The following is a 26,163-nucleotide window of genomic DNA, read 5'->3' on the forward strand; positions in this document are numbered from 1 at the left end:
TTAAGGCCCAATTTCTGGTAAATACTTGAAATTTATTACAATTAATCCTTATAAAATACTTTGGAAATAATACATAGTCTGAGTTCAATATGTATGTATATTTCTTTGACTAACTTAAAAAAATAAGGGAACGAGGAGAGCCATCTGTGAAAACAGGGAAGAATTATCTGTGTATGCCAATTATCTGGGTATGTGTGCGTGCTTAGTCATTCAGTCATGTCTGGCTCTTTGCCACCCCATGGACTTCAGGCTCCTCTATCTATGGGATTCTCCAGGCAAGAACACTAGAATGGGTAGCATTTCCCTTCTCCAGGGGATCTTCCACACCCAGGGATCAAACCTGGGTCTCCTACATCTCAGGAGGATTCTTTACTGAGCCACTAGGGAAGCCCTTATCTGTATACAAAGTGTTATAATTATCTCTCCTTTGTATCATCCATTTCCATGCCTTTAACTATCATTTCCTCCTGGTCCTCTTTTCTAACATGCAGTCAATCATCTCCTGCCAAAAATTCATGTCTACATATCCAAGAGCAAAATCATTATTTTTTTACACAGATGTTAAATAACTGATTTTTCTCCTGTGAATTTCTGTTACATTGTATTTTATCATTTAGAGTCTTGGTTCATTCTTTGTCCTTTTTCTCCTCTACAGGAAAACATAACTCTTAAAAGCAGATGCTAATTATTTACAAATGTCTGTAGCTCACAACACATATAGGCTCTCACTGAACATGAGAAAAACTCAACTGAATTCCAACTTCTCACAGATGGGCCATATCCTGACCCAGGAGTGGTGAGAGCTGTTACCCTGGACCGTTGATGACAGGCATCCTTCCAGCTCATTTTGTTGCCTCAAATATACCCAGGCTCACTGAGCCCTCCTTCCACTGCTTCCCTCATTGGGACACACCCCTAGAAACAGCAGGTTCAGAATGTGAGTCATTCAGGGGACTAGCAGAGGTGCCACCTGGGGCGGGTGAGGCAGTGCTGATGCAAGGAAGAACGGGATCCTGGATAGGACGAGAGAATAATGGAGTTTGATCGCCAGGGACTGAAAAATCAAGAAACTGAGAGCAATCCTTTACTCAGACACAGCATACGGGTACTGTACACCTACATTGCCTAGGACATTTGCCTCTTCAATAATGAAGTGCTGTGTGCTTAGTCGCTCAGTCATGTCTGATTCTTTGGGACCCTTTGGACTGTAGCCTGCTGGGTTCCTCCCCAAGGGGATCTTCCTGACCTGACCCAGGGATCAAACCTGCATGTCTCCTGCATTGTAGGCGGATTCTTTACTCACTGACCCATAGCAGAAACCCTTAATAATGAAGATAAACTGGCAAATTAAAAACTGTCCTTACTATAACAGTAAGGAAAGTTACAGTATTCAGGGTTTCTGCTTGAATGCAATCAGGTTCTTAAATATAGTTGTCAGTTCCTTCAAAGACCAGTACTAGGTTTCTACCAAGATGTCAGATTCCTAGTAAGAGTGACATATCTTATTATTATAAGCCTCCAAAAGAGGTAAATCAATACTATCTTGGTATCCCTTCATCCCTAATACGTTTTCTCAGTGAAAACACACTCCCTTCTGGATACATCCCCAGATGCTTACATCAAACTCGTTCAGAGCCGCAGCCAGCTCCCCAATGCCTGTGTGGCCTTTGGCTTCATCGGTGGGAGAGGTAGCTTGAGCAGCATTGGAGATGCCGGCAATGGCCTCCTGGACTTGTTTGAACACGTAATCTCGGTTGGCTCTGGTGGCAGCAACGTCTGGGTGGCGGAGAAAAGCTTGGGAGGCTGTGTACAGCATTGTGGCGTTCTTCTTCAGAGCTCCTCGAGCGGCTGCCATCTCATCTCGACAGTGAGGGTCCTTCAGCTCCTGTGTGTGCAAAACACAAATGTGAAGCTTGCCATGAAAGTATCTGTAACAGAGCTTAGAGTCACAGACTTCTAGGACTACATCAATTTTATTTGTATTCAGTTAATATTTTACTTTGTTTATAAGATGCTGTGTAATGACTATATGTGGTATTGGTATGTCATTAAATCTAATTTGTATTGATCAATACAAAGGTAAAAAAGTAGAACTATAAGACATGAGTTTGAGCAAACTCCAGGAGATGGTGAAGGACAGGGAAGCATAGCGTACTGCAGTCCATGGGGTCACAGAATTGGACACAACTTAGCAACTGAACAACAATATAAAATATTTATACTCTCCGAAGTCCAAGTGGAGATGCTCATTTCATGACATATATTATTTAAGTTACCAATCTAAAATCATAACATAAAATAATTTTGTGCCTGGGAAATTCCATATGACCCAACAATCCCACTACTGGGCATAAATACCCCGAGAAAACTGCAATTCTAAAAGACATACATACCCCAATGTTCACTGCAGCACTATTTACAATAGCAAGGGCATGAATGCAACCTAGATGTCCATCGACAGATGAATGGATAAAGAAATTGTGGTAGATTTAGTCAATGGAGTATTACTCAGCCATTAAAAGGCACAAATTTGAGTCAGTTGTAATGAGGTGGATGAAACTAGAGCCTCTTATACAGGCTGAAAGAAGTCAGGAAGAAAAAAACAAGTATTCTATATTAATGCATATATATGGAATTTAGAAAAACGCTACTGATGAACTTAGTTGAGAATTGTGTTGTGGACACAGTGGGGGAAGGTGAGGGTGGGACGACTTGAGAAAGTAGTATATATATATGACGACTTGACATATATATACTATCATGTGTAAAACAGATAGTGGGAAGTTGCTAAATAACAAAGGGAGCCCAGCCTGGCGCTCTGTGATGACCTAGAGGGGTGGAATGGGGGGAAGGGGAGAGAGGCTTAACAGGAAGGGGATATATATAATGTCAAAATAGTACCCACTGGTGAGTTTCTTTATTTTCAGCTTTAAAGAGTATTATAATTATGAATGATTATATTATGATTATGAATGATTCACATTGTTGAACAGCACAAACCAACACAAAATTGTAATTTAATCCACCAATTAAAAGTAAATAAAGCTTTTTAAAAATGCAATACGAATTTAAGAATTACATGTCAGTGTAGGAAAACAAGTGAAGAAGAAATATTTTTCTACATATATTTTAGAAACCATCTCCTCTCTCTAGCTGCCAAGAATTTGTACATACTGCTCTTCCCATGTGAAATATCTGAGCTTCCCTGTTCCAGCCTATCCTTTCCCTTGATGGGGTCCATCTCCTGAAAACCCACTCTCCATCCAACTCTCTAAGCTACCTCTCCTTCTAGCTGCTCCCACAAGGCCCTCTTCCCTCCAATCATTAAAATGCATCATGCTTTACGCATTTATATAAGTATATGTCTTTCTCCTAAACTGTAAGTCTAATGAGAGCAAAGAGCCCTAGCTACCTTGTTCAGTGGTTCTTCAGTCAATAGCACAATGTCTGGCTCATAAAAATGCATCCAATAAATAATGCTGCAAGACTGTAAAACCTGAGCCACCAACAAAATGAGTGGCTTGCGTGGATCAGTTAGTTATCAGCAGATGGAAAACCCAATCTTCAATCTTCTGACACTGCGCCTGCCTCCATAATCAATTACAATTACATACATGGGAAATCAAACTCGTCTGATTTTGCTTACTGCATCACTGGCACTTCATTATCATTTTCAGAATGGGGTTCAGTTTTAAAAAAAAAAACACTTTTGATGGCAGATCTATCATTTTAGTTTAGGGAGTAATAAAGAAAATAGATCACAGATGATTTGCTTTCTAAGTTTTGGATGTCAAAATAGTACCACTGGGGAGTCTCTTTATTTTCAGCTTTAAAGAGTATTGTTAAGAAAACGTTCACAGTATTTTTAGAAATTTTAAAGGCAATACTGTTCTCTCATAGCCATGCAGGACTGCCAGCTGAGCATCTCTGGGAGAAAATTTATCTAGTTTCAAAATGTATCATTAGAGGGTATTTGAACCACTGGGGTTCTATTCCTATTTGCTCAGTTGGTATATAATAGATGGATGACCTGGAAACAGTAAATCGCATCCTCTCTTTTTTTCCATCAAAATAATTCTGAGACAAGCACATTATATTTGATATCTAGGATTGGTAAGACAAACTGACAATAAGAAGTAAACAATCAGACTTCCCTGGTGGCCCCGTGGAAAGGAATCTGCCTGCCAATGCAGGGGCCATGAGTGCGATCCCCCATCCAGGAAGATTCCACGTGATGTGGGGCAACTGAGCCCATGCGCCACAACTTCTGAGCTTGTGTGCCGCAACTACTGAAGCCCACGTATCCTAGAGCCCCAGTGCTGCAACTACCAAAGCCCATGTGCCTAGAGCCTGTGCTCTGCAACAAGAGAAGTCACCGGAATGAGAAGCCTGTGAGCTGCAACAAAGAGTAGCCCCTGCTCACAACAACTAGAGAAAGCCCCCAAGCAGCAACAAACACTCAAATAATTAAAAATAATGAAATATATAAATTTATTTTAAAAAAGCAGTAAACAATTGAGCCATCTATCCCCTTCTGCTTACGGACTAATGGATCAATGCCAGTTAACAAAATTTCTAAACCGAGACAACTTATTTTTAGCCCTAAAGCTCAACACAGATAAATAGGGAACCAACATGTGAGGGAATCCTTTACCTTGGACAATTTAGGCAGTGCCATTGGAAGTTATAAAGGATCTTAATTAATGTCCAGAACGCCTGGCCAGAAATATTATATTCCATTCTGGGGTATCTACACTAATAAGAAAATCTAAATATGAAAGTGAGAAATAGAGGGTAGGAAATTCTTTCCATAAAGATACTTTTAGAAACATTTTTAATCACATGGAAGAAAACTGTAAACAATGTAAATGCTGAGTTATGAAGAACTGGTTAAGTAAACTACTGAAGTTCTCATTTGATGGACTCTTTATGAAGCGAAAGTGTTAGTTGTTCATTCATGTCTGATTCTTTGTGACCCCATGGACTGTAGCCCACCAGGCTCCTCTGTCTAGGCATTTCTCTAAGCAAGGATACTGGAGTAGGTAGCCATTCCCTTCTCCACAGGATCGTCCGGACCCAGGACGATCTGTATTGAACCCATATCTCCTGTATTGCAGGCAGATTGTTTACCATCTAGCCACCAAGGAAGTCCCTGGACTCTTTATGTGGATATTAAAAGAAGTTTCCATAAAATAATAAAATGGGTAATATACATAAAAAGAAGAATACAACATGCATACTTATATGTATAGCATGAATATAAATGTCAAAATATGAAGATAAGCAATTAAAAGGCAATCTACCAAAATATAAGTACCACGTTTTTGTGGCTGATAGATAGCTATGTGCCTTTTTTCCCCTTCTTTTCTAAATTTTCTTGAAAGAGTTTGAAACAGCAACTAGTTAAAATGATGTTAATGAGATAAAAATAAATCATATGTATGGGCATTCTGAGGTGAATATCTCTTATTATTCCCATGGATTTTAATATCAGTTACATGCTGATGATTTGATGAGGTTTGATCTCCCCTCATCTCTCTGCTATTTGACATTTCTACATGGATATCTTATAAGAATCTCAAAATCAATGTATTTAACTATGATATCTTGATACTGCTGGAAGACTGGCCACTTTCCAGTCTTCATCCATCTCAGTAAATTCACCACCATGTACATATTTGCTGAGACAGAACCTCAGATGTGAACTGGTTGCATCATTCCCTAAACTCCCATAGCCAATTCCACAGCAGGTCCTGAGTGTTCTATTTTCAATGTAAATTTGGACTTCCTAGGTTTTTCTCCATCTTTACTGCTGCCACGCTAAAGGAGACCATCTCTGTGGCAGGAAGGACAGGGCAGGGCCCCGGGACAGCCTCATCAAGTGTAGGCATTAGGCAGAAGACAAAGTCACCTCCTTTTTTTTTTTTTTTTTTCTCTTAATGAGACCACAACGCATGAAGGAATGGCAACTAAAACAGAAACTCTGCAGCATCTGAGCAAGAAACTCTGAGCATGAAAACCATGGAGCAGGAACAATATAAATTCAGGACCTTCCACGTGTGGTGCCTGATGCAGGAAAATTTAAAGTGAAAAACAGCTCTTAGAATACCTGTAGCGTGGCTTCAGGAAAAAAATGCCAGGACCAGGAGCTGATGCACGCTGGTACATCAGCTCTTCCCTCAGTGAATGTTCAATCCCTAATCAAAAAGACCCCTACCCATTCAAAGGTCTACAGATAAAAGGCAGATCAACAACCCTGTGGGGCATCACTGGGTCCAAAGGACTCCCACACTCCTCTCCTTAACTTTTGCTTCTGCCCTGAATAAACTGCTACTTTGTTCTCTTTGCTCCTCAGCCTCAGAATGTGTGTTTATTTTTCCTTTGCACTTTTGTGTTCCTCACCCAAATTGTTTTGGATGAGTTGAGCAAGAGCCTGGACTTTTGATAAAGTTTTTCCGATAAGTGTCACTCATCTAGATGACTTCAGTCCCACCCATCCACAACTAGTCTCTGCTCTTTGACACTACCCCTTCTTTGCAACAAATCTAGAAAAATATGAAAATGTAAATCTGAGACTTTGATACCAAACTCTGAACTGTTCAACCACTTGCTACTTACTTACAATAAAATCAGAACACTCTCAAGACTCTGAGTGTCCTAGTGCACACCTTTCTCCCCAGTCTCCTGCTAGGTTCACTGAAATTAAAAGTCAATGCAATTTCTTTTTTTTTTTTTTTTTTTTGGCCAAGTGTTGAAACAAGCTAAATAAAATAGCTTCTGGGCCTTAAAGCTTTGCTTCAGAGTGACTTCACTCCTAACCACACTACTTATCGTGGGCTACCAGGCAAGACTCAACCTAAAGAAAGGATTCTGTTGATAACAAAATACCTGAAAGTAATCGCATGAACTAAAATCATACAAACTCTGGGAAACAGTGAAAGACAGGGAAGCCTGGCGTGCTGTAGTCCATGGGGTCGCAAAGAGTCAGACACAACTGAGCAACCAAACAACAACAAAATCATGCCTGTGTGCCCATCACAAAGCACTAGACACTCTTTAGGGAAAGGGACTAGATCTTGGTCAGATTTGTAACCCAGGTATTATTTCTGTTTGGTACAGATGAACACTCAAAATGTTGGCTAGAACTTTCCTGCTGGTCATAGAGAACATATGAAAAAAATCACTGGAAGTTGCCAGAAATCCTGGGAGCAGGATTTAACAAATCTCCCCATATTTAAAGATGCTATTTGCTAAGAAGAAAGAAAAAGATACAGTCTTCGGAGCACACAATTCTAATGGTCCCTACAGAACAAAGAGAGCTGGCCAAATGAAGGTGCCATCTTGGGACAATGGGGAGCAGAGAAAACCCAGGCCACCCACCTTCTTCAACGTGACTCAATACCTGTGCTCTCCTTCCCTCTTCCACTCCACTCTCTCTCTCTGCCTTTCCTCTATTTTTCCTCATGTTTTCTTAATCTCTTTCATAAAAGCTTTACTCTGCATGCTGCATACTTGGGAGAGAGGTGTTGTATATATATGGTGCTGTCCACAGGGTGGGGAGGTAAAAACTGAAGCCCAAGGACAGTGCCCAGGGAGTGGCCACAGTGCCACACCAGTCTGACATTTTTTAATTCAATCAGGTGAGACATAGGGAACAGACCTGTGGTGTGAAGGGGGAGAGGTATAGGGAGGGATGGATTGGGAGTCTGGGGTCAGCAGATGCAAACTTGTACATGCAGAATGAATAAAAAATAGGGTCCTGCTGTTTAGCCCTGGGAAATGTGTTCAATATCCAGAGTTAAAACATAATGGAAAAGAATATTTTTAAAAATTTTATCTATATGTATAACTCAATAACTTTGCTGTACAGCAAAAATTCACACAACATATTATTCTAGATATGTTGCAAAGATGGGAGAGTGTCAAATTATAATTTTTAATGTAATTTCTTACATTAAAAAATAAGTAAATATAGGTCGAAAAAAAAGAGAGAAAGGTTAGAGTCTGGTGGGGTTGGCAGGGTGGTCCCCACCAGTAAGGCAGGTGGCCTCTGATCAACTGTAAGTACCCAGGGGGACTGGGAGTACCAGCAGTGTACAGTGGGACCAGAAGTGACCCAAGTAGGAAACTGCATTGGTGATCATAGGTCCTAGGGTATTTGATGATCTGACAAGCGGTTGATGCAGTCGATGATGCACTCTCCAGGTCTACAAAACTGCAAGATTATGCAAACTCACTCGCTTTCTCCCCTTGTTGTTGTTCAGTCGCTTAGTTGTGTCCGACTTTTTGCAGCTCCATGAACTGCAGCGCACCAGGCATCCCCATCCTTCACTATCTCCCGGAGTTTGCACAAACTCATGTCCACTAAGTCGGTGATGCCATCCAACCATCTCATCCTCTGTCGCCACCTTCTTCTCCTGCCCTCAGTCTTTCTCAGCATCAGGGTCTTTTCTCCCCTAGATTTCCAAAATTTTTCCTACCTGTTGTCTTCTCGCAGCTACATAGTTAAGTTTCACCATCTCTTTTCCAAATTCTTTAAAGCGATTTGCAAGGTCTTGCTCATTTGTAGCATTTTTGACAGCTTCCAAGGCCTCTTCCACCTGAAACAGACAAATAAAAAAAATCCAATATATTTATAACTGGATAGTATTTCAATATTGGACTTCACTGGTGGCTTAGTGATACAGAATCTGCCTGCAACACAGAAGATGCTGGTTTGATTCCTGGGTGGGGAAGATCCCCCTAGAGAAGGAAATAGCAACCCACTCCAGTATTCTTGCCTGGGAAATCCCATGGAGAGAGGAGCCTGGTGGGCTACAGTCCAAGGGTTGCAAAAGATTCGGACATGACTTAGTAAATAAACAACAACAGATTTCAACATTGCTAAACATGTTAGAAACACTAGTTGTTAAAAAATATGCATTAATATTTAAATAAAATAATAGGAAAAAAGTACCCCAACAAGCATTTATAATCAGAAAATTACATACTATTTTTTATACAAAAGATGCATGCATGCTGTCACTTCAGTCATGCCCTACTCTTTGCGACCCTATGGACTGTACAGAGGCAGGCTCCTCTGTCCATGGGAATCTCTAGGCAACAATATTGGAGTGGGTCACCGTGTCCTTCTCCAGGGGATCTTCCAACCCTGGAATGGAACCTGTATGTCTTACGTCTCCTGCATTGACAGGAGGGTTCTTTACCACTAACACCACCTGGGAATTGCTATATAAAAGATAATAATTGCTAAATTTCTAAATCATATAAAACACTACATTGTTTGTATTTTCAGCTGTGATTTCCATAAGGAATACAGACTTTTACTTTCAAGTAGAAAGATAAAGAAAAATCAACTTAAGAAGACGTATGGATTTAAAAACAAACACCAGAAATCGTCACAGGAGGAAATGTTTTGTAAACAAAAACTGGAGGAACTCCTGGGCTGCAAAAAGCTTGAGATAGCTTAAATCTGCATCTTGGCATCACCTCCAAATCTGCAGCAAAGGGATTGTAATTTTATTTTTATTTCATTTATTTATTTACTTATAGCTATGCTGGGAGAAGGAAACAGCAACCCACTCCAGTACTCATGCCTGGAAAATCCCATGGACGGAGGGACCTGGTAGGCTACAGTCCATGGGGTCTCAAAGAGTCGGACCCAACTCAGCGACTTCACTTTCATTTTTCACTTTCACTTTTCACTTTCATGCATTGGAGCAGGAAATGGCAACCCACTCCAGTATTCTTGCCTGGAAAATCCCAGGGACAGGGGAGCCTGGTGGGCTGCCATCTATGGGGTCGCACAGAGTCGGACACGACTGAAGCGACTTAGCAGCAGCAGCATGCTGAGTCTTGGTTGTGGCACACGGGCTCCTCAACGCTGCTGGCAAGATTTCTCTTGTTATGCTAAGCAGGGTCTACTCTCTAGTTGCAGCTCTTGGGCTCTAAAATGTGGGCTCAGTACTTGTGGCAGATGGGCTTAGCTACTTCAAGGAATGTGGAATCTTAGTTCTCAGACCAGGGATTGAACCCTTGTTCCTTATATTGGCAGGAAGATTCTTAAGCATTGGACCACCAAGGAAGTCCTAGGGATTGTAATTTTAAGCTGTGATTATGCATTGCCATTCCATGAAGGAGAAAACATTGAGCCTCAAGAAGTAAGTGAATTTGAAGTTTTGTTGCCATTTTAGGTGGCATAAACTAGGGTGAACAGAGTAACAACCACTGGAAATAACCAAGAACATAATCTTGAGTGAACAAGGCACAGGATGGAAATCATATTTGCAAAATCACAAGTTCTTAGTTTTGAAGAGAGTCTGGTGGAGAGGTCTCAACTAGTACAGGCTTTTGAGAAAGGCAGCAGAAAAAAAGAGAGAGAGAGATGGTAGCTCTGAGAGTTGGACCATAAAGAAGGCCGAGCACCAAAGAATTGATGCTTTCAAATTGTGGTGTGGAGAAGACTCTTTAGAGTTCCTTGGACAGCAAGGAGATCACACTGATCAATCCTAAAGGAAATCAACCCTGAATATTCATAACTGATGCTAAAGATCTAATACTTTGGCCACCTGATGCTAACAGCCTACTCACTGGGAAAGACCCTGATGCAGGGAAAGATTGAAGGCAAAAGGAGAAGGTGATGGCAGAGGACAAAATGATTACATAGCATCACTGACACAATGGACATGAATTTGAGCAAACTCTGAGAGATAGTGGAGGACAGAGAAGCCTGGCATGCTGCAGTCCATGAAGTCACAAAGAGTCGGACACAACTTAGTGACTGAACCACAACAAAGCTCTGAAAGAGTAATAAAAAATACAGAGAATGTATGGCCTACTGCAGAATTCCAATTGCCTCTTGTAGTTTAGACCGAATCAAAAGGCAACATACAGACAGTTCACGGTTGAGAATGCGGGGATCCAAATGGCCACTAAAGTGGCTAGAAAAAGTCATAGATTAACACAGTACCAAGTGATAGAGATACACAATTTGTTTAAACTGTACACAATCACAAAGGTTGCTAATCCAACTTCCTCACCAAGTTTCACTGGGTGGAGGAAGAAAACGGTGTATATAAACAAGTGATAATGGATATCATCACATCCTTTCCTCCATAGATATTATAATACCATTCAGTTTACCCAACAGACTAACATTTCATTAAGGAAAGAGTCGCAGCCAGAATGGAGGTTATTTTTAAAAATGGTGAAAGGAGCTCAATCTAGACTCCAGATAAAATTGTTTCCATTCTCATCAGCTATGGAGATTCTTCATCTTTTTTTTTTTCCTTTCTATTTGTAAAAACACAAAATGATTTCATTCATCAATTTTCGTCTTTTCCAATTCCTATGCAGGCTTTAATTATACTCAAGGAAAAGAGAAGTATAATTGAAAACAGAACTGTTGTGTGTTAGGATGTCTTTTAGGCACTCGAGTCAAAGGGCATTTTATAGTATGAAATGGCTCATTTAAACATTTTCATGGATTAATGAGAATCTCATATCTCAAACCTTTAAAACAACACATCAGTGATGTCTCCCTTACTAATAGATTTATAATCATTTTACCGTGGCTATCAACAGCATCACTGAGAGGAAGCTCTTGGCAGTTAATTTGTTGCTACTGCTTATTTGAGTTGTAAATCTTTTCTTAGGACATAAAACCTGGCCCCAGGGAAGAACAAAATAATTATCTCAGAAGGAACTAAATCTTGGATTTGTCTTATTTTATATATATATTTATATAAAACAGGCTTCTTGTTGGTTTTTAATCAGGCCAATTTGGAGTATTTATTTTGCTTTGTTACACATCACTTATTTTCTTATTATTGTTTTTCCCTGAAAAACCCAGATGCTGGTCTGAATTTATGTTTCTAATTCAGTGAAGTTCCTTGGAAGAGCAACACCAGTGATAGTGTCTGTCTGCGTAAAGGTGGACTTCTTCATACTCAGAGTTCCAGGGTGACAGGTATCTAGTGAGAAGCTCTCATATCGAAACACACTTCCGAACCTATCCACCACCCCACAGAAATGGAGAGAATGGAATTAACATCTAGGATTTAGGATACTATCACCAGCCCAGTACACTGCTATTAAAGAGATAAATGATACACAGAGAGAGCAGGAGAGAGAAAGAGAGAGAATTAATACAAGTGGAAGGGACACAGATGAGGAAGAAGAAGGAAAAAAAAAAAAACAGGGCAGGGGGAGAGACGGGCAGTGTCCAAGGCACTTCTGAAAAGTCAAAGTCAATATGAAAATCAAGTTTTTGCTTTTGAACAGAGCCAATGTTCTTTTGTTATTTTCAGGTGTCTGGAGAAAGGAAATTGACTCCACATGCCAAGCAACAAATCCTCCTGCCAATGCAGGAGACATCAGAGACTCGGGTTCAATCCCTGGATTGGGAGGATACCCTGGAGTGGGGAATGGCAACCTACTCCAGTATTCTTGCCTAGAAAATTCCATGGACAGAGGAGCCTGGCAGGCTATAGTCCATGGGGTTGCAAAGAGTTGGTCACAACTGAGAAACTGAGCATACACACACAAAAGCGAAGCTAACATCTTAAAAGGTAATCCTTACGGAGAAAAGGAACCCAGGAGACTCTGTCCACCTACCTGCCCCACAGGGACACCTATAGGTCAGCATGTGTAGGGAGGGCTATGGACTCAGACTGGCCTGTGTTTGAGCCCCAGCTCTGTCATTTGTTAGCTCTGTGATCCAGGGCATGTCACTTAACCTTTCTAAATTCCAACTCCAATGTCTTCATTAATAATACAAAGGCAATAGAGTTCAGATACTACAAAAGGTTGTTCTAAGAATACTATTAGACACAAAATGAAGAAAAGAAGAAATAAAAATGGAAAATATGAAATAAGGTGGCCAACTAAGTCCTAATATAAAATAAATATAAATGGGCTAAATGCTTTAATTAGAAAAAAGAAATTATCAGATGGGGCCTTTAAAAAGATCCTGCAATATGTCATCTATAAGAGACAATTTGAATAAAAAGATATAAAACATTGAAAATTAAAAAAATGAAACCTTCTACACTAATGAATTTAAAAACCTACTTGAAATTGATAAATAGGTAAAATGCTAATATAGATTTTAGAAAGAAGTAACAGAACTCGAATAGACCAAAAAATGTTATAGAAATGGACATGGCAGCCAAAGACGACTTTTCTACTCTTTTCCCAAACAAACCAGGCACAGTAGGCGGGTGAAAAATGAAATGTAAAATAGCAAATACATAGCAGAATGCCTGTCAAGAATTAGGAGCTCCTTTCACAGACATGGGCTTCTTAGGTAGCGCAGTGGGTAAAGAATCGCTTGCAGTGCAAGAGATGCAGGTTCGATCCCTGGGTAGGGAAGATCCCCTGGAGGAGGGCATGCAACCCACTCCACTATTCTTACCTGGATAACCCCATGGACAGTGAAGCCTGATAGGCTATATAGTTCATGGGGTCACAAAGAGCCAGGCAGGACTGAAGCGACTGAGTCCTCATGCGCGCACGCACGTGCGCGCGCGCACACACACACACACACACACAGAGATACTGACTTGCTGTATAATCTACCTAAGGGTAAACATTGTTTCTGAATGACTGTAAAAAGGAAAGACTACATCTTGCTCTTGGACTATCTGCAGGTGACATGAAATCTAGGAATAGTAGAAGGACATGGTGGGCTCATGGGGGAAGTGTTGTAAGGGGAGTTTGCTGTGACTCTGTGTGCCAAGCTGAATTGGGAAATCACTTCCAACAAGCTAATAAAGAGGGCCCTCAGAGCAGTTGCCACATCCTTCCTTGTAATGAATACCCTCCTGACCTTGGGCACTACGGACAGCTGTTCTCACAAAAGCCAGTCTGGACTGAAGAACACCAGTGCAAGAACCCTCAGCTCTAGCAGGTCTGTCTGTCCTTAATACTGGGAGCCTGTGCGTGGGAACAGCTGAGAAAAGTGAAAATTCTAGATAGGATATCACAGTGTCCTCTGTCTTTACTGGATTTAGATATTATTTGCAAGCTTGTTTTTCACAACTCTTGAAATCTTTGATCTTCTCACAGAGTCTGCTCAATATAGCCCTTACCCCCATTTCCAGAGCAAACCTACTTGCCCCTATTATTTACTCCACAATTGTGGCAATTCGTTTGAGACAGACTCTTTAAATCTAGTCTCCAACTTTCCTGATTGAAATTTCACTCATTTACTTTGACAACATAAAAGTAGACTGAGAATTCATAAGCTAACTCAATATTTTTTAAGCACCATCTGGGGCTAGGCCGACATACAGGGATGGGCACAGCACTGGACACAGGAGTCTGACCCTCCTCCTGGACTGTGTGATATGCTTCTTCTGTGCACAGTCACTGTCCATGTTGTTAGATCAACATCTCTGTTTGGACAGACTGACTTCATTCCAGGGTCCTAATCTTGATACTCAGTTGATTGGATTTTAAGTGACACCCAATAAAACGATTTAAAACAATAAGGCCCCTATGTACAAACTTTTAAGTTGTGAACTTTCAAAGATGCCAACATGCATTCCCTAAATTGAGTGAAATTGCAGCTTGCCCTCCATCTCCTGTTGCTAACGATCCTTCAGCTCTACCATCTCCCACCTCCCCTTCCTCCCCCAGTCAGTAGCTCTTCTTGTCTATTCACTCAATGCCAGCCCCTGTACACCAGCTGCTGTACTGCTCTACTGTAGTTTTCAAGGATTGTATCATAAGATGAAAATGTTTTTTTTTGTTTAATTGTTTTATATGTATTATTTGTGTGAAAAGTATCATAAACCTATTACAGTACAGTACTACAGAGCTGACCATGTTCGTTGAGTACCTACGCTAATTTTGTTGGACTCATAAACAAATTGGACTTACGAACACACTCTTAGAAATGAACTCGTGTGTATGTAGCGGACTCATGGTATGTCATACGAAGTTCTCTTGTTAGGATCTGGATTTATAGTGATATTTTAAACTCTTAGGTTGGAGGAAAAATAACTACAGTTTTGGACCCTGAATTTTAAATCATTATAACTATGCTCAAGTACATATTTATTAATCAAAATAGGAACCATTACAATCAACACTTTTTTGTCAATGAAAAAAAAAAAAGCTTGTTTATTCCTGTAGCATAAAAATCCATGCCTCATGATTTGACAAACTCTTGGAAAGCATTTTCTGAGTCCTGCTAGTTGTGGAAGCATTTTCGCTGCAAAAGTTGTCAAGATTCATGAAAAAGTGGTAGTTGGCTGGCAAGACGTCAGGTGAATATAGCAGATGAGCCAAAACTTCGTAGCCCAATTCATTCAACTTTTGAAGCAACAGTTGTGTGACATGCAGTCTGGAGTTGTCTTCGAGAACTGGGCCCTTCCTGTTGACCAATGCTGGCTGTAGGCCTTGCAGTTCTCAGTGCATCTCATTGATTTGCTGAGCATACTTCTTAGATGTAACGGTTTCTCTGGGATTCAGAAATCTGTACTGGATCACAGGGGCAGAAGACCACCAAACATTGACCATGACCCTTTTTTTGGTGCAAGTTTGGCTTTGGGAAGTGCTTTCGAGCTTCTTCTTCATCCAACCACTGAGCTGGTTGTCACTGATTGTATAAAACCCATTTTTTGTCATGTATCACAATCCAATAAAGAAATGATCTCATAGAATGAGAAGATGGTACTTCAAAATGACATTTTTTTTAATTTTTAGTCAGATCATGAGGCACCCACTTATCAAGCTTTTTCACCTTTCCAATTGGCTTCAAATGCATGATCATAGAATGGTCGACACAGTTCTTGGGCAACTCCTAGTGTAGCTGTAAGAGCTCCAGTGATGGCCCTTAATTGGTTGCTGTCCACTTTCGATGGCTGGCCATCATCCTCCTCATCTTCAAGGCGCCATCTCCTTTGTAAAATTTCTTGAAGCACCAGTGCCCTGTGTGTTCGTTAGCAGTTTCTGGGCCAAAGTGTAGTTGATATTGCAAGCTGTCTCCACTGCTTTATGATTCATTTTGAACTTGAACAAGAAAATTGCTAGAATTTGCCTTCTGTCTAACATAATTTCCACAGTCTAAAATACACATAAAATAAGCAGCAAGCAAAAATTCATTAACAAAAAATGTAAAGCAAGAAATATGTATTAAAATGATGTGTAACATTGTTACCAAAAGAGCATGTGTGTGGAGTCTGGCTGCTTGCTGCTCAAAAGCCAATAAGCAGGCCAGGCTGGTAGAAAGGAAACTTTGCTTTATTTCAGATGCCAGCAACTGCGGGGTAGGGGGAGGGTGGCAGACATCAGTCCAAAGGCTGACATCTGTCCAAAGCAGGGGGTGAGAGCATTTTATAGACAGAGACAGGGGAGGGGTTACATGCAGAAACAGCACATTCATCTCTAACACTCATATTTAATTTGGTCATCAGTGGTCTGACTAGCATCATATTGGTTGTTTTAGCTACAGTTCATCTTCAGTTCCAGGGTGCAGTTGTTCCCATTTCTTTACAGTCAATTCTCAGAATTGTGGCAGCCCAAGCCAACTTATATGCAGAGTACATCACGAGAAACACCAGGCTGGATGAAGCACAAGCTGGAATTAAGACTGCCGGGAGAAATATCAATAGCCTCAGATATGCAGATGACACCACCCTTATGGGAGAAAGTGAAGAAGAACTGAAAAGCCTCTTGATGAAAGTGAAACAAGAGAGTGAAAAAGTTGGCTTAAAGTTCAACATTCAGAAAAATAAGATCATGGCATCCAGTTGCATCACTTCACGGCAAATAGATGGGGAAACCGTGGCTGACTTTATTTTCGGGGGCTCCAAAATCACTGCAGATGGTGACTACAGCCATGAAATTAAAAGACGCTTACTCCTTGGAAGGAAAGTTATGAGCAACCTAGACAGCGTATTAAAAAGCAGAGACATGACTTTGCCAACAAAGGTCTGACTAGTCAAGGCTATGGTTTTTCCAGTAGTCATGTATGGATGTGAGAGTTGAACTGTAAAGAAAGCTGAGTGCCAAAGAATTGATACTTTTGAACTTGGTGTTGGAGAAGACTCTTGAGAGTCCCTTGGACTGCAAGGAGATCCAACCAGCCCATCCTACAGGAGATCAGTCCTGAGTATTCACTGGAAGGACTGATGTTGAAGCTGAAACTCCAATACTTTGGCCATCTGATATAAGAAGAGCTGATCATCTGAAAAGACCCTGATGCTGGGAAAGATTGAGGGCAGGAGGAGAAGGATGACAGAGGATGAGATGGTTGGATGGCATCACCGACTCAATGGACATGAGTCTGGATAAACTCCGGGAGCTGGTGATGGACAGGGAGGCCTGGCGTGCTGCAGTCTGTTGGGCTGCAAAGAGTCAGCCATGACTAAGCAAGTTAACTGAACTGAACTAAAGTCCTGGGTAGAGTCTGTCTGTAGTTAACTTCTCCACCTGGGGTTTGGTATCTATAAGACAGCTCACAGGATATGGCTCAGAATATTATCTATAGCCCTTAAGAAAGAACCTTGAGAAGGTCCTTGACGATGCTTAATGACTAAATTATTATTATTTAGTCTCCTTTGACTGTTGTCCTTTCTTTCAACATTTCTCATTTCTCTGATTAAACTTATTCTTTGACTAAGTGTCCATAGGAAGAAGGCATGAAGACAACATGGTGTGGTGGTAAGGACAACAGCCTTCTGCTCCATTTCAACATAACCATATTTATGTAAGAATATATTTCAATATTAAATGGCAAAGTTCAACAATGCAAAACCGCAATTACTTTTGCACCAACCTAAAGAGCTTGGAAGTGGAAGTTGGCCAAGTCAATGAATGAACAAATATAGAATTCTATATTTAACTACTTGTTGAATCATATAATCTGGTTTGACATTGATATCTCAGCATCATCATACTTTATCTCTCTGCCTCCTAAAGATAAGCTGCCTTCTTGATTAAATTTTCTGTTTCCTTGTGAGCAAGTGAAGAAAATGATTTCATCAGAAAGCAAGAATGATTAAATGCTAGTGTCACTGATTCATAATGTGCCATGTTTTACAAAACACAACAATAATACAGCTTGATACATTTCCAAAGTTATTTTCAGCTTGTGCAAGAAAAACGACAATAGTCAGTTTCACTGATTACTTATTGATGCATCAGTTCAGTTCAGTTCAGTCACTCAGTCGTGTTCAACTCCTTGCAACCCCATGAATCACAGCACGCCAGGCCTCCCTGTCCATCACCAGCTCCTGGAGTTTACTCAAACTCATGTCCATCGACTCAGTGATGCCATCCAGCCATCTCATCCTCTGTCATCCCCTTCTCCTCATGCCCCAAATCCCTCCCAGCATCAGGGTCTTTTCCAATGAGTCAGCTCTTTGCATGAGGTGGCCAAAGTATTGGAGTTTCAGCTTCAGCATCAGTCCTGCCAATGAATACCCAGGACTGATCTCCTTTAGGATGGACTGGTTGGATCTCCTTGCAGTCCAAGGGACTCTCAAGAGTCTTCTCCAACACCACACTTCAAAAGCATCAATTCTTTGGCACTCAGCTTTCTTCACAGTCCAACTCTCACATCCATACATGACAAGTGGAAAAACCATAGCCTTGACTAGACGGACCTTTGTTGGCAAAGTAATATATCTGCTTTTCAATATGCTATCTAGGTTGGTCATAACTTTCCTTCCAAGGAGTAAGCGTCTTTTAATTTCATAGCTGCAGTCACCATCTGCAGTGATTTTTGACCCCCCAAAAATAAAGTCTGACACTGTTTCCACTGTTTCCCCATCTATTTCCCATGAAGTGATGGACCAGATGCCATGATCTTAGTTTTCTGAATGTTGAGGTTTAAGCCAACTTTTTCACTCTCCTCTTTCACTTTCATCAAGAGGCTTTTGAGTTCCTCTTCATTTTCTGCCATAAGGGTGGTGTCATCTGCATATCTGAGGTTATTGATATTTCTCCTGGCAATCTTGATGCCAGCTTGTGCCTCTTCCAGCCCAGCGTTTCTCATGATGTATTCTGCAAATAATTTAAATAAGCAGGGTGACAATATACAGCCTTGATGTACTCCTTTTCCTATTTGGAACCAGTCTGTTGTTTCATGTCCAGTTCTAACTGTTGCTTCCTGACCTGCATATAGGTTTCTCAAGAGGCAGGTCAGGTGATCTGCTATTCCCATCTTTTTCTGACTTTTCCACAGTTTCTTGTGATCCACGCAGTCAAAGGCTTTGGCATAGTCAATAAAGCAGAAATAGATGCTTTTCTGGAACTCTCTTGCTTTTTCCATTGACACACCAGACAATGTTCCAAATGGTTTACATGTATCTAATTTAGTCCCCCCAAATAGGTCTTTGAAGTTAATACTTCTCTTGTTTCTGCTTTACAAAGGAGAACTGAGGCCAGAGGGGTGACATAGCCAGCCTGATCGGTCTCATAGCAAATCTGAGGTAATCTGGGTTTGAACCCAGGTACTTTGCTCCAGAACACATTCTTTGAACTCCTGAGCTGGGCCACCTCAATTTCCCATAAAGGATGGGTTCATAAAGCTGCTGAAGTCTGGGTCTGGATCGTACTGATCAGCTGATAATGAAGATTCTTTAAGGGTCCTGCCCCATCTGATCAGTCTCCAGGTTCTAATGCTTCTACCTCTTTAATTTCTATAAAATCTATCCACTTACTGTTCACACAGCCACTGTCTGCACTCAGCTTTCCTTTCATTCACTGGCCTGGGTCATGTAAAACATCTCTCAATCTGTCTCCTTGATTGGGCTCACCCTTCTAATTCCTTCTCCATACTGCTACCAAAAGTATTTGTCTAAATCAGGAATTTGATTTTATTGTATAGGACTACTCAATTGCTCCCCATAACCTATAAACAGAATCTAAACAAATTTGTTGTTCAGTCACTAAGCCATGTCTGACTTCTTGTGACCCCATGAACTGTAGCATGCCAGGCTTCCCTGTCCATCACCATCTCCCAGAGCTTGCTCAAACTCATGTCCATTGAGTCGGTGATGCCATCCAACTATGTCATCTTCTGCCACTCCCTTCTCCTCTTGCCCTCAATTTTGGCAGATTCCAAACTAATTACGATAATCAAGAGGCTCCCCACCCTACATCTCTCTCTGACTGCCCCTCCCACCTAACCCCCTCTGCTCCAACTATGAATCAACCCTATTCTTGTGAATACTCCAAATTTTGCCTCACTCTCATGCCTTTGTTCTGCCCTCTGTTTGTGAAGCTCTGTGTAGATAAAACTTTTTGCCCCACCTGAATCCATCTCCCCTCTTATGCAAGAACACCCCAGCTGTGAGCAGTAAACCACTCTCTTCTTGGGCTGGTTATCAAATCCCACCTCATGCTTTCTGCCTGTTCTGTGAACACATGGCTGAGCCCTTTAATAATTGTTCCTTTGTTAAGTTTTGTAGGGAGAGTGTGCCAGACAGGCGACAGAGGAGGAAGGGGTTTTGCTTGCTGGTCCTGGAGGGCTCCCCGGACAGAGGCAGCAGCAGGGGCAGCATCTCCAACACCAGGTGCCCCTGGGGGTGATTCTGTAGTGCAGTGTCTTCAGAAAGACATCTCTTCATGAGCAGTTTTTTTCTTGACTCCCTAAAGGGCAGATTTCTAGCAAGTTCCATTGGCTTGTGCGGCACCTCAGTATCCCTTCTATAATCCAATGATCCAGGAACATCTGGATCCTGGCCCTGGTGTGGGTGGGCTCTCTCTCAAGGGCTCCTTCCATCTGCCATTCCTATACTCCTAAGCATTCTTCCTAGTCAATCCCTTGTTACTCTTATCAGAGCTAATAACTGTTCACGTTAAACTTTCCGTGCTCAAATTACTGTGAGGCTTCACTCTCACTACTGGACAGAATGATGCCTCCTCTACTCTTTGATGTGGGCCAACCTCTTTCCAGGGGGTTCCCTGGTGGCCCAGGTGGTAAAGAATCTGCCTGCGATGAAGGAGACCCAGGTTTGATGCCTGGGTTAGGAAGATCCCCTGGAGAAGGAAATGGCAACGCACTCCGGTATTCTTGCCTGGAGAATTTCATGGACAGAGGAGCCTGATGGGCTACAGTCCATGGGTTCACAAACAGTCAGACATGTCTGAGCGACTGACACTTTCACTTTCACTCTTCACAGCCTCTTTCCACACCCTCAACTCCTAGCTCTCAGCTTCAAGCTTGGGCTTGTGACCCCAGCCTGTTCAATCTGGTTCAAGCAACTGATTCAGGAAAACACAAGTCTCATTCTGTTCACTGTGACCCTTTGTTGCTGGAGAATTTGCTTGTTATGTCTTTCCCTGGAACTTGTTGGCCCTTGTGTGGTGCTTGGTTTCAGTGTCGGTATGGAGGCATTTGATGAGCTCCTGTCAATTAATGTTCCTTGGAGTCAGGAGTTCCCTGGAGTCAGGGTTTGGACTTAAGCCTCCTACTTCCAGTTATCGGTCTTAATTTTACAGTAGTTTCAAAACTTCTCCTTCTATACAGCACCACTGATAAAACATTTACGTTAAAGATGAAAAGTTTCTCTACTGTGAGGGTCACTCAGAGAGGTTCACAGCGTTACATGGAGAAGAGAAGAGGGAGGAGGGAGTTAGAGGTGACCCAAATGAGATGAGGTGGAATCAATAGTGGAGAGAGTGGGCTAGCCAGTAGTCACTTCCTTATGTGCACTCCACAACTGGACCGCTCAGAGATGTTCACGGAGTTATACAGGGAAGAGAAGAAGGAGGCAGGAGACAGAGGTGGCCAGAAGGATAAAAGGGGGAAATGTAAAGGAGGGAGACAGATCCAGCCAGTAATCAGTTCCTTAAGTGTTCTCCACCGTCTGGAACACACAGAAATTCACAGAATTGGGTAGAGTAGAGAGGGGTTAGGGAGGAGATACAGGTGTCCTGGTGGAGAAAATGGAGAGTCCAAAGGGAGAGAGAGCAGTCAAGCCAGTAATCTCGTACACTAGTGAAAAATGGGTCCTGAAGATTGGGTTCTTAAAGGTACAAAATTGGTAACAAATACATAAAAGCAAAAATTAGAAATCTAGAGTAGAGTTTGGAATTTCAAAAATGGGATGTTAATGAAAAGAAGAAGGAAAAGAAAGAGAGAAAAAACGAACAAAGAAAAACAAACAAGGTCGTGAAAATTATAAAGAAACTACAGGTACAAAATTGATAACTAATACCAAAAAGCAAAAATTAAAAATCTAGAGTAGAGTTTGGAATTTCAAAAATACAACGTTAAAAAAAAAAAAGAAGAAGAAGAAGAAAAATAAAGAGAGAAAACAAACAAACCAACAAAAACAATGTCGCAAAAATTATAAAGAAAATACAGGTACAAAATTGATATCAAATACCAAAAAGCATAAATTAAAAATCTTGAGTAGAGTTTGGAATTGCAGATTCCATAACAAGCAAATTCTCCAGCAACAAAGGAACACAGCCCTGAGCTTCAAGATACAGGCTGCCCAAAGTCACCCCAAAACCATAGACATCTCATAACTCATTACTGGACATTTCATTACACTCCAGAGAGAAGAAATACAGCTCTATCCACCAGAACATCGACACAAGCTTCCCTAACCAGGAAACCTTGACAAGCCACCTGTACAAACCCACACACAGCGAGGAAACGCCACAATAAAGAGAACTCCACAAACTGCCAGAATACAGAAAGGACACCCCAAACTCAGCAATTTAAACAAGATGAAGAGACAGAGGAATAGCCGGCAGATAAAGGAACAGGATAAATGCCCACCAAACCAAACAAAAGAGGAAGAGATAGGGAATCTACCTGATAAAGAATTCCGAATAATGATAGTGAAATGGATCCAAAATCTTGAAATTAAAATGGAATCACAGATAAATAGCCTGGAGGCAAGGATTGAGAAGATGCAAGAAAGGTTTAACAAGGACTTAGAAGAAATAAAAAAGAGTCAATATATAATGAATAATGCAATAAGTGAAATTAAAAACACTCTGGAGGCAACAAATAGTAGAATAACAGAGGCAGAAGATAGGATTAGTGAATTAGAAGATAGAATGGTAGAAATAAATGAATCAGAGAGGATAAAAGAAAAACGAATTAAAAGAAATGAGGACAATCTCAGAGACCTCCAGGACAATATTAAACGCTACAACATTCGAATCATAGGGGTCCCAGAAGAAGAAGACAAAAGAAAGACCATGAGAAAATACTTGAGGAGATAATAGTTGAAAACTTCCCTAAAATGGGGAAGGAAATAATCACCCAAGTCCAAGAAACCCAGAGAGTCCCAAACAGGATAAATCCAAGGCGAAACACCTCAAGACACATAGTAATCAAATTAACAAAGATCAAACACAAAGAACAAATATTAAAAGCAGCAAGGGAAAAACAACAAATAACACACAAGGGAATACCTATAAGGATAACAGCTGATCTTTCAATAGAAACTCTTCAAGCCAGGAGGGAATGGCAAGACATACTTAAAATGATGAAAGAAAATAACCTACAGCCCAGATTATTGTACCCAGCAAGGATCTCATTCAAGTATGAAGGAGAAATCAAAAGCTTTTCAGACAAGCAAAAGCTGAGAGAATTCTGCACCACCAAACCAGCTCTCCAACAAATACTACAGGATATTTTCTAGACAGGAAACACAAAAATTGTGTATAAATTGTTCACTGTGACCCATTCCTAAGTCCTGTCTTTCCCACCCACATTGCCCTTCTTCATATTATCCTGAATTCCCCAACAATACATTTGGTTGAACTGATCTCATCCTTGTCTTGCAGGTATGGTGAGGGAAAGGAACAGTGCTGACCAAACTCAGAAATCAGCATGTCCCATTTCCCCTCTAAATAATTAACTCAGAGATATGTATCTGATTTAGAGGCTGACAGAACCAACAAGCTTATGGAACCTTTATCTGAGCTTCTAAGGAAGAGATTTTCTTCTTTTTTGCTATCTCTAGTCTAGAAGCATGTAATTGTGAGAATGTTTTGTTTTGGTTTTTTTTTTTAGATTTTTTTTTTAAATTTTATTTTATTTTTAGACTTTACATAACTGTATTAGTTTTGCCAAGTATCAAAATGAATCCGCCACAGGTATACATGTGTTCCCCATCCCGAACCCCCCTCCCTCCTCCCTCCCCATTCCATCCCTCTGGGTCGTCCCAGTGCACCAGCCCCAAGCATCCAGTATCATGCTTGAGATCATGAGAAAAGGGCCTACAGAGAAGAGCGTTCTTCCTGAGAAAACATAGAAAATGGTCCTTGTCACATGTTTGTACCTTGATCAAGCTCTTCCTGAAGCCAACTGCCTCTGGATTTTTAGTTTGGTGAGTCAATATATTTCCTTTTTGAAAGACTAAGTTGGGTTGGGTTTATGTTTTAAAAATGGAAAACTTCCTAATTATTGTATTTTCCTTCCAGATGAGACCATAGCAATATGCACAATTTTCCCAACATGCACTGTACTTTTTCTTAATGTCTCCCCCACCACCAGCCTATAAAGTTTTAAAGGCAGGAGCCAAGTCTTATTTACCTTGGAAGTTATATATTGTGGCACAATGTTCTGCACACAGTAAGCATCCAATAAGTATCTCTCGAAAGGATAACTGAATAAATAAACTCTAAACAACCCAGCTATATGAAGTTAATGCTATGACAGCTCTGATGAAAAAGGAATGCTAAGAATATGGGCAGTAATTTCTACATTTATAATTAGAGACAAGGATATTTTATACTAATTGCTTGCTGTTATTCAAACATAAGAGCCACATTATGTGCAGCATAAATTAATGCAACATTGTAAATCAACCATACTATAATCAAAAAAAAATTTAAACCATATGAGAACTGCAGAAAGAAACATAAGACTATTGAGAAATAATGTTACTGGGGATTCTCTAGTCCATTTGATGCTAACGTTACAAAAAGTATAGGTAATATTAAACCTACCCCCAAAACAACTGGGCAGCAGCATTATATTTGGCCCCTGGTAGTCTCAAAGATAACCTGAATTTTCTGAGAAGTTCACTAAAGGGTTGTGTATTCTACATTGCTGTTGGCTTTCTAGGGAGAAGTTCTGAGACAATTGAGAACATCATTATTCAAGGACTCAGCTTGACTACAGAAAAAAGCGATTGTTTCCTCTGACATACACATGTCCAGGTGAGTCTGTGTGTAATGTCATCACCAACGCCAAGAACCGAACAATAGAATCTGATTACATTCATTCGGAGACTAGAGAAAATAAATATCGCTCTTCTGGATCACTGATTGAAATGCGAAACTCCTTTCAAAGTGTGAAGTGTCACGTCTCAGCCTAACACACTGACAATATCAGCTGATTACAGGATACACCAGGTGTCTGCAGGGAATCACTCACCAGCAACTTCAACAATACAAGTGATTATAATTCAGTAGTTTTTAATGATGTCTGATGTGCAAATGATTCTTTTAGCTTCACTCAGGAACATCAAATTCCCACTTTGGCGGTAACTCTGCTTTGAACTCTATGTCACTCACTATTTCATCAGTAACTTCTTGAATTCAAAATAACTACAGTAGCAAAAACCTTTGACAGCCCTATCGAATCTTTTATAAAGTATATTCAAGAGAGCTCAACATTAAAGCACACATGAATACTTACAAAATAAAGCAACTAGCTTCATATGAGCAGTTAGAATATCTATGTGTGTGTGCTAAGTTGCTTCACAGTCATGTCTGACTCTGTGCAACCCCATGGACTGTAGCCCGCCAGGCTCCTCTGTCCATGGGACTCTCCAGGCAAGAATACTGGAGAGGGTTGCCAGGCCTCCTCCAGGGGATCTTTCTGACCCAGGGATCAAACCCGTGTCTCTGATGTCTCCTTCACTGGCAGGCAGGTTCTTTATCATTAGTGCCACCAGGGAGGCCCGGTTACATGAAAAGATGAACTATACCAGAATAAAAACTTAAGTTTACAAATGTAATTTTAAGGCAGCAGAATGCAAAAACCTATAATCTGTCAATCACACAATCTCTGTAGAATTCCCAATTCTTTACTTGATTTGAACGATTTATTCAGGATTACTTAATTTGCCAATAATTACCTACAGGGTGCGGGACAGAAAATGAAGGCAGGCATTTTAGGAGAATAAATGGACTCTCTTTCATCTACTCAGTGAATTATTGATGCAAAAACAT

General features: G+C 40.8%; 1 protein-coding gene across 5 annotated transcripts in view; it reads right to left on the reverse strand.

The window, feature by feature from the left end:
* CTNNA2 (catenin alpha 2) overlaps window positions 1-26,163 on the reverse strand; it is a 1,366,752-nt gene that overhangs the window by 890,941 nt on the left and 449,648 nt on the right. For all 5 annotated transcript variants that reach the window (XM_044926020.2, XM_044926019.2, XM_044926018.2 and 2 more), the window contains exons 5-6: window positions 8,481-8,600; window positions 1,619-1,885 (exon numbers count right to left, since the gene is read on the reverse strand). In XM_044926020.2, the coding sequence (XP_044781955.1) occupies window positions 1,619-1,885; window positions 8,481-8,600 (387 nt within the window). The remainder of the gene's footprint in view (window positions 1-1,618; window positions 1,886-8,480; window positions 8,601-26,163) is intronic.

The sequence above is a fragment of the Bubalus bubalis genome, chromosome 12 (assembly GCF_019923935.1).
Source record: "Bubalus bubalis isolate 160015118507 breed Murrah chromosome 12, NDDB_SH_1, whole genome shotgun sequence".
Lineage (NCBI taxonomy): Eukaryota > Metazoa > Chordata > Mammalia > Artiodactyla > Bovidae > Bubalus > Bubalus bubalis.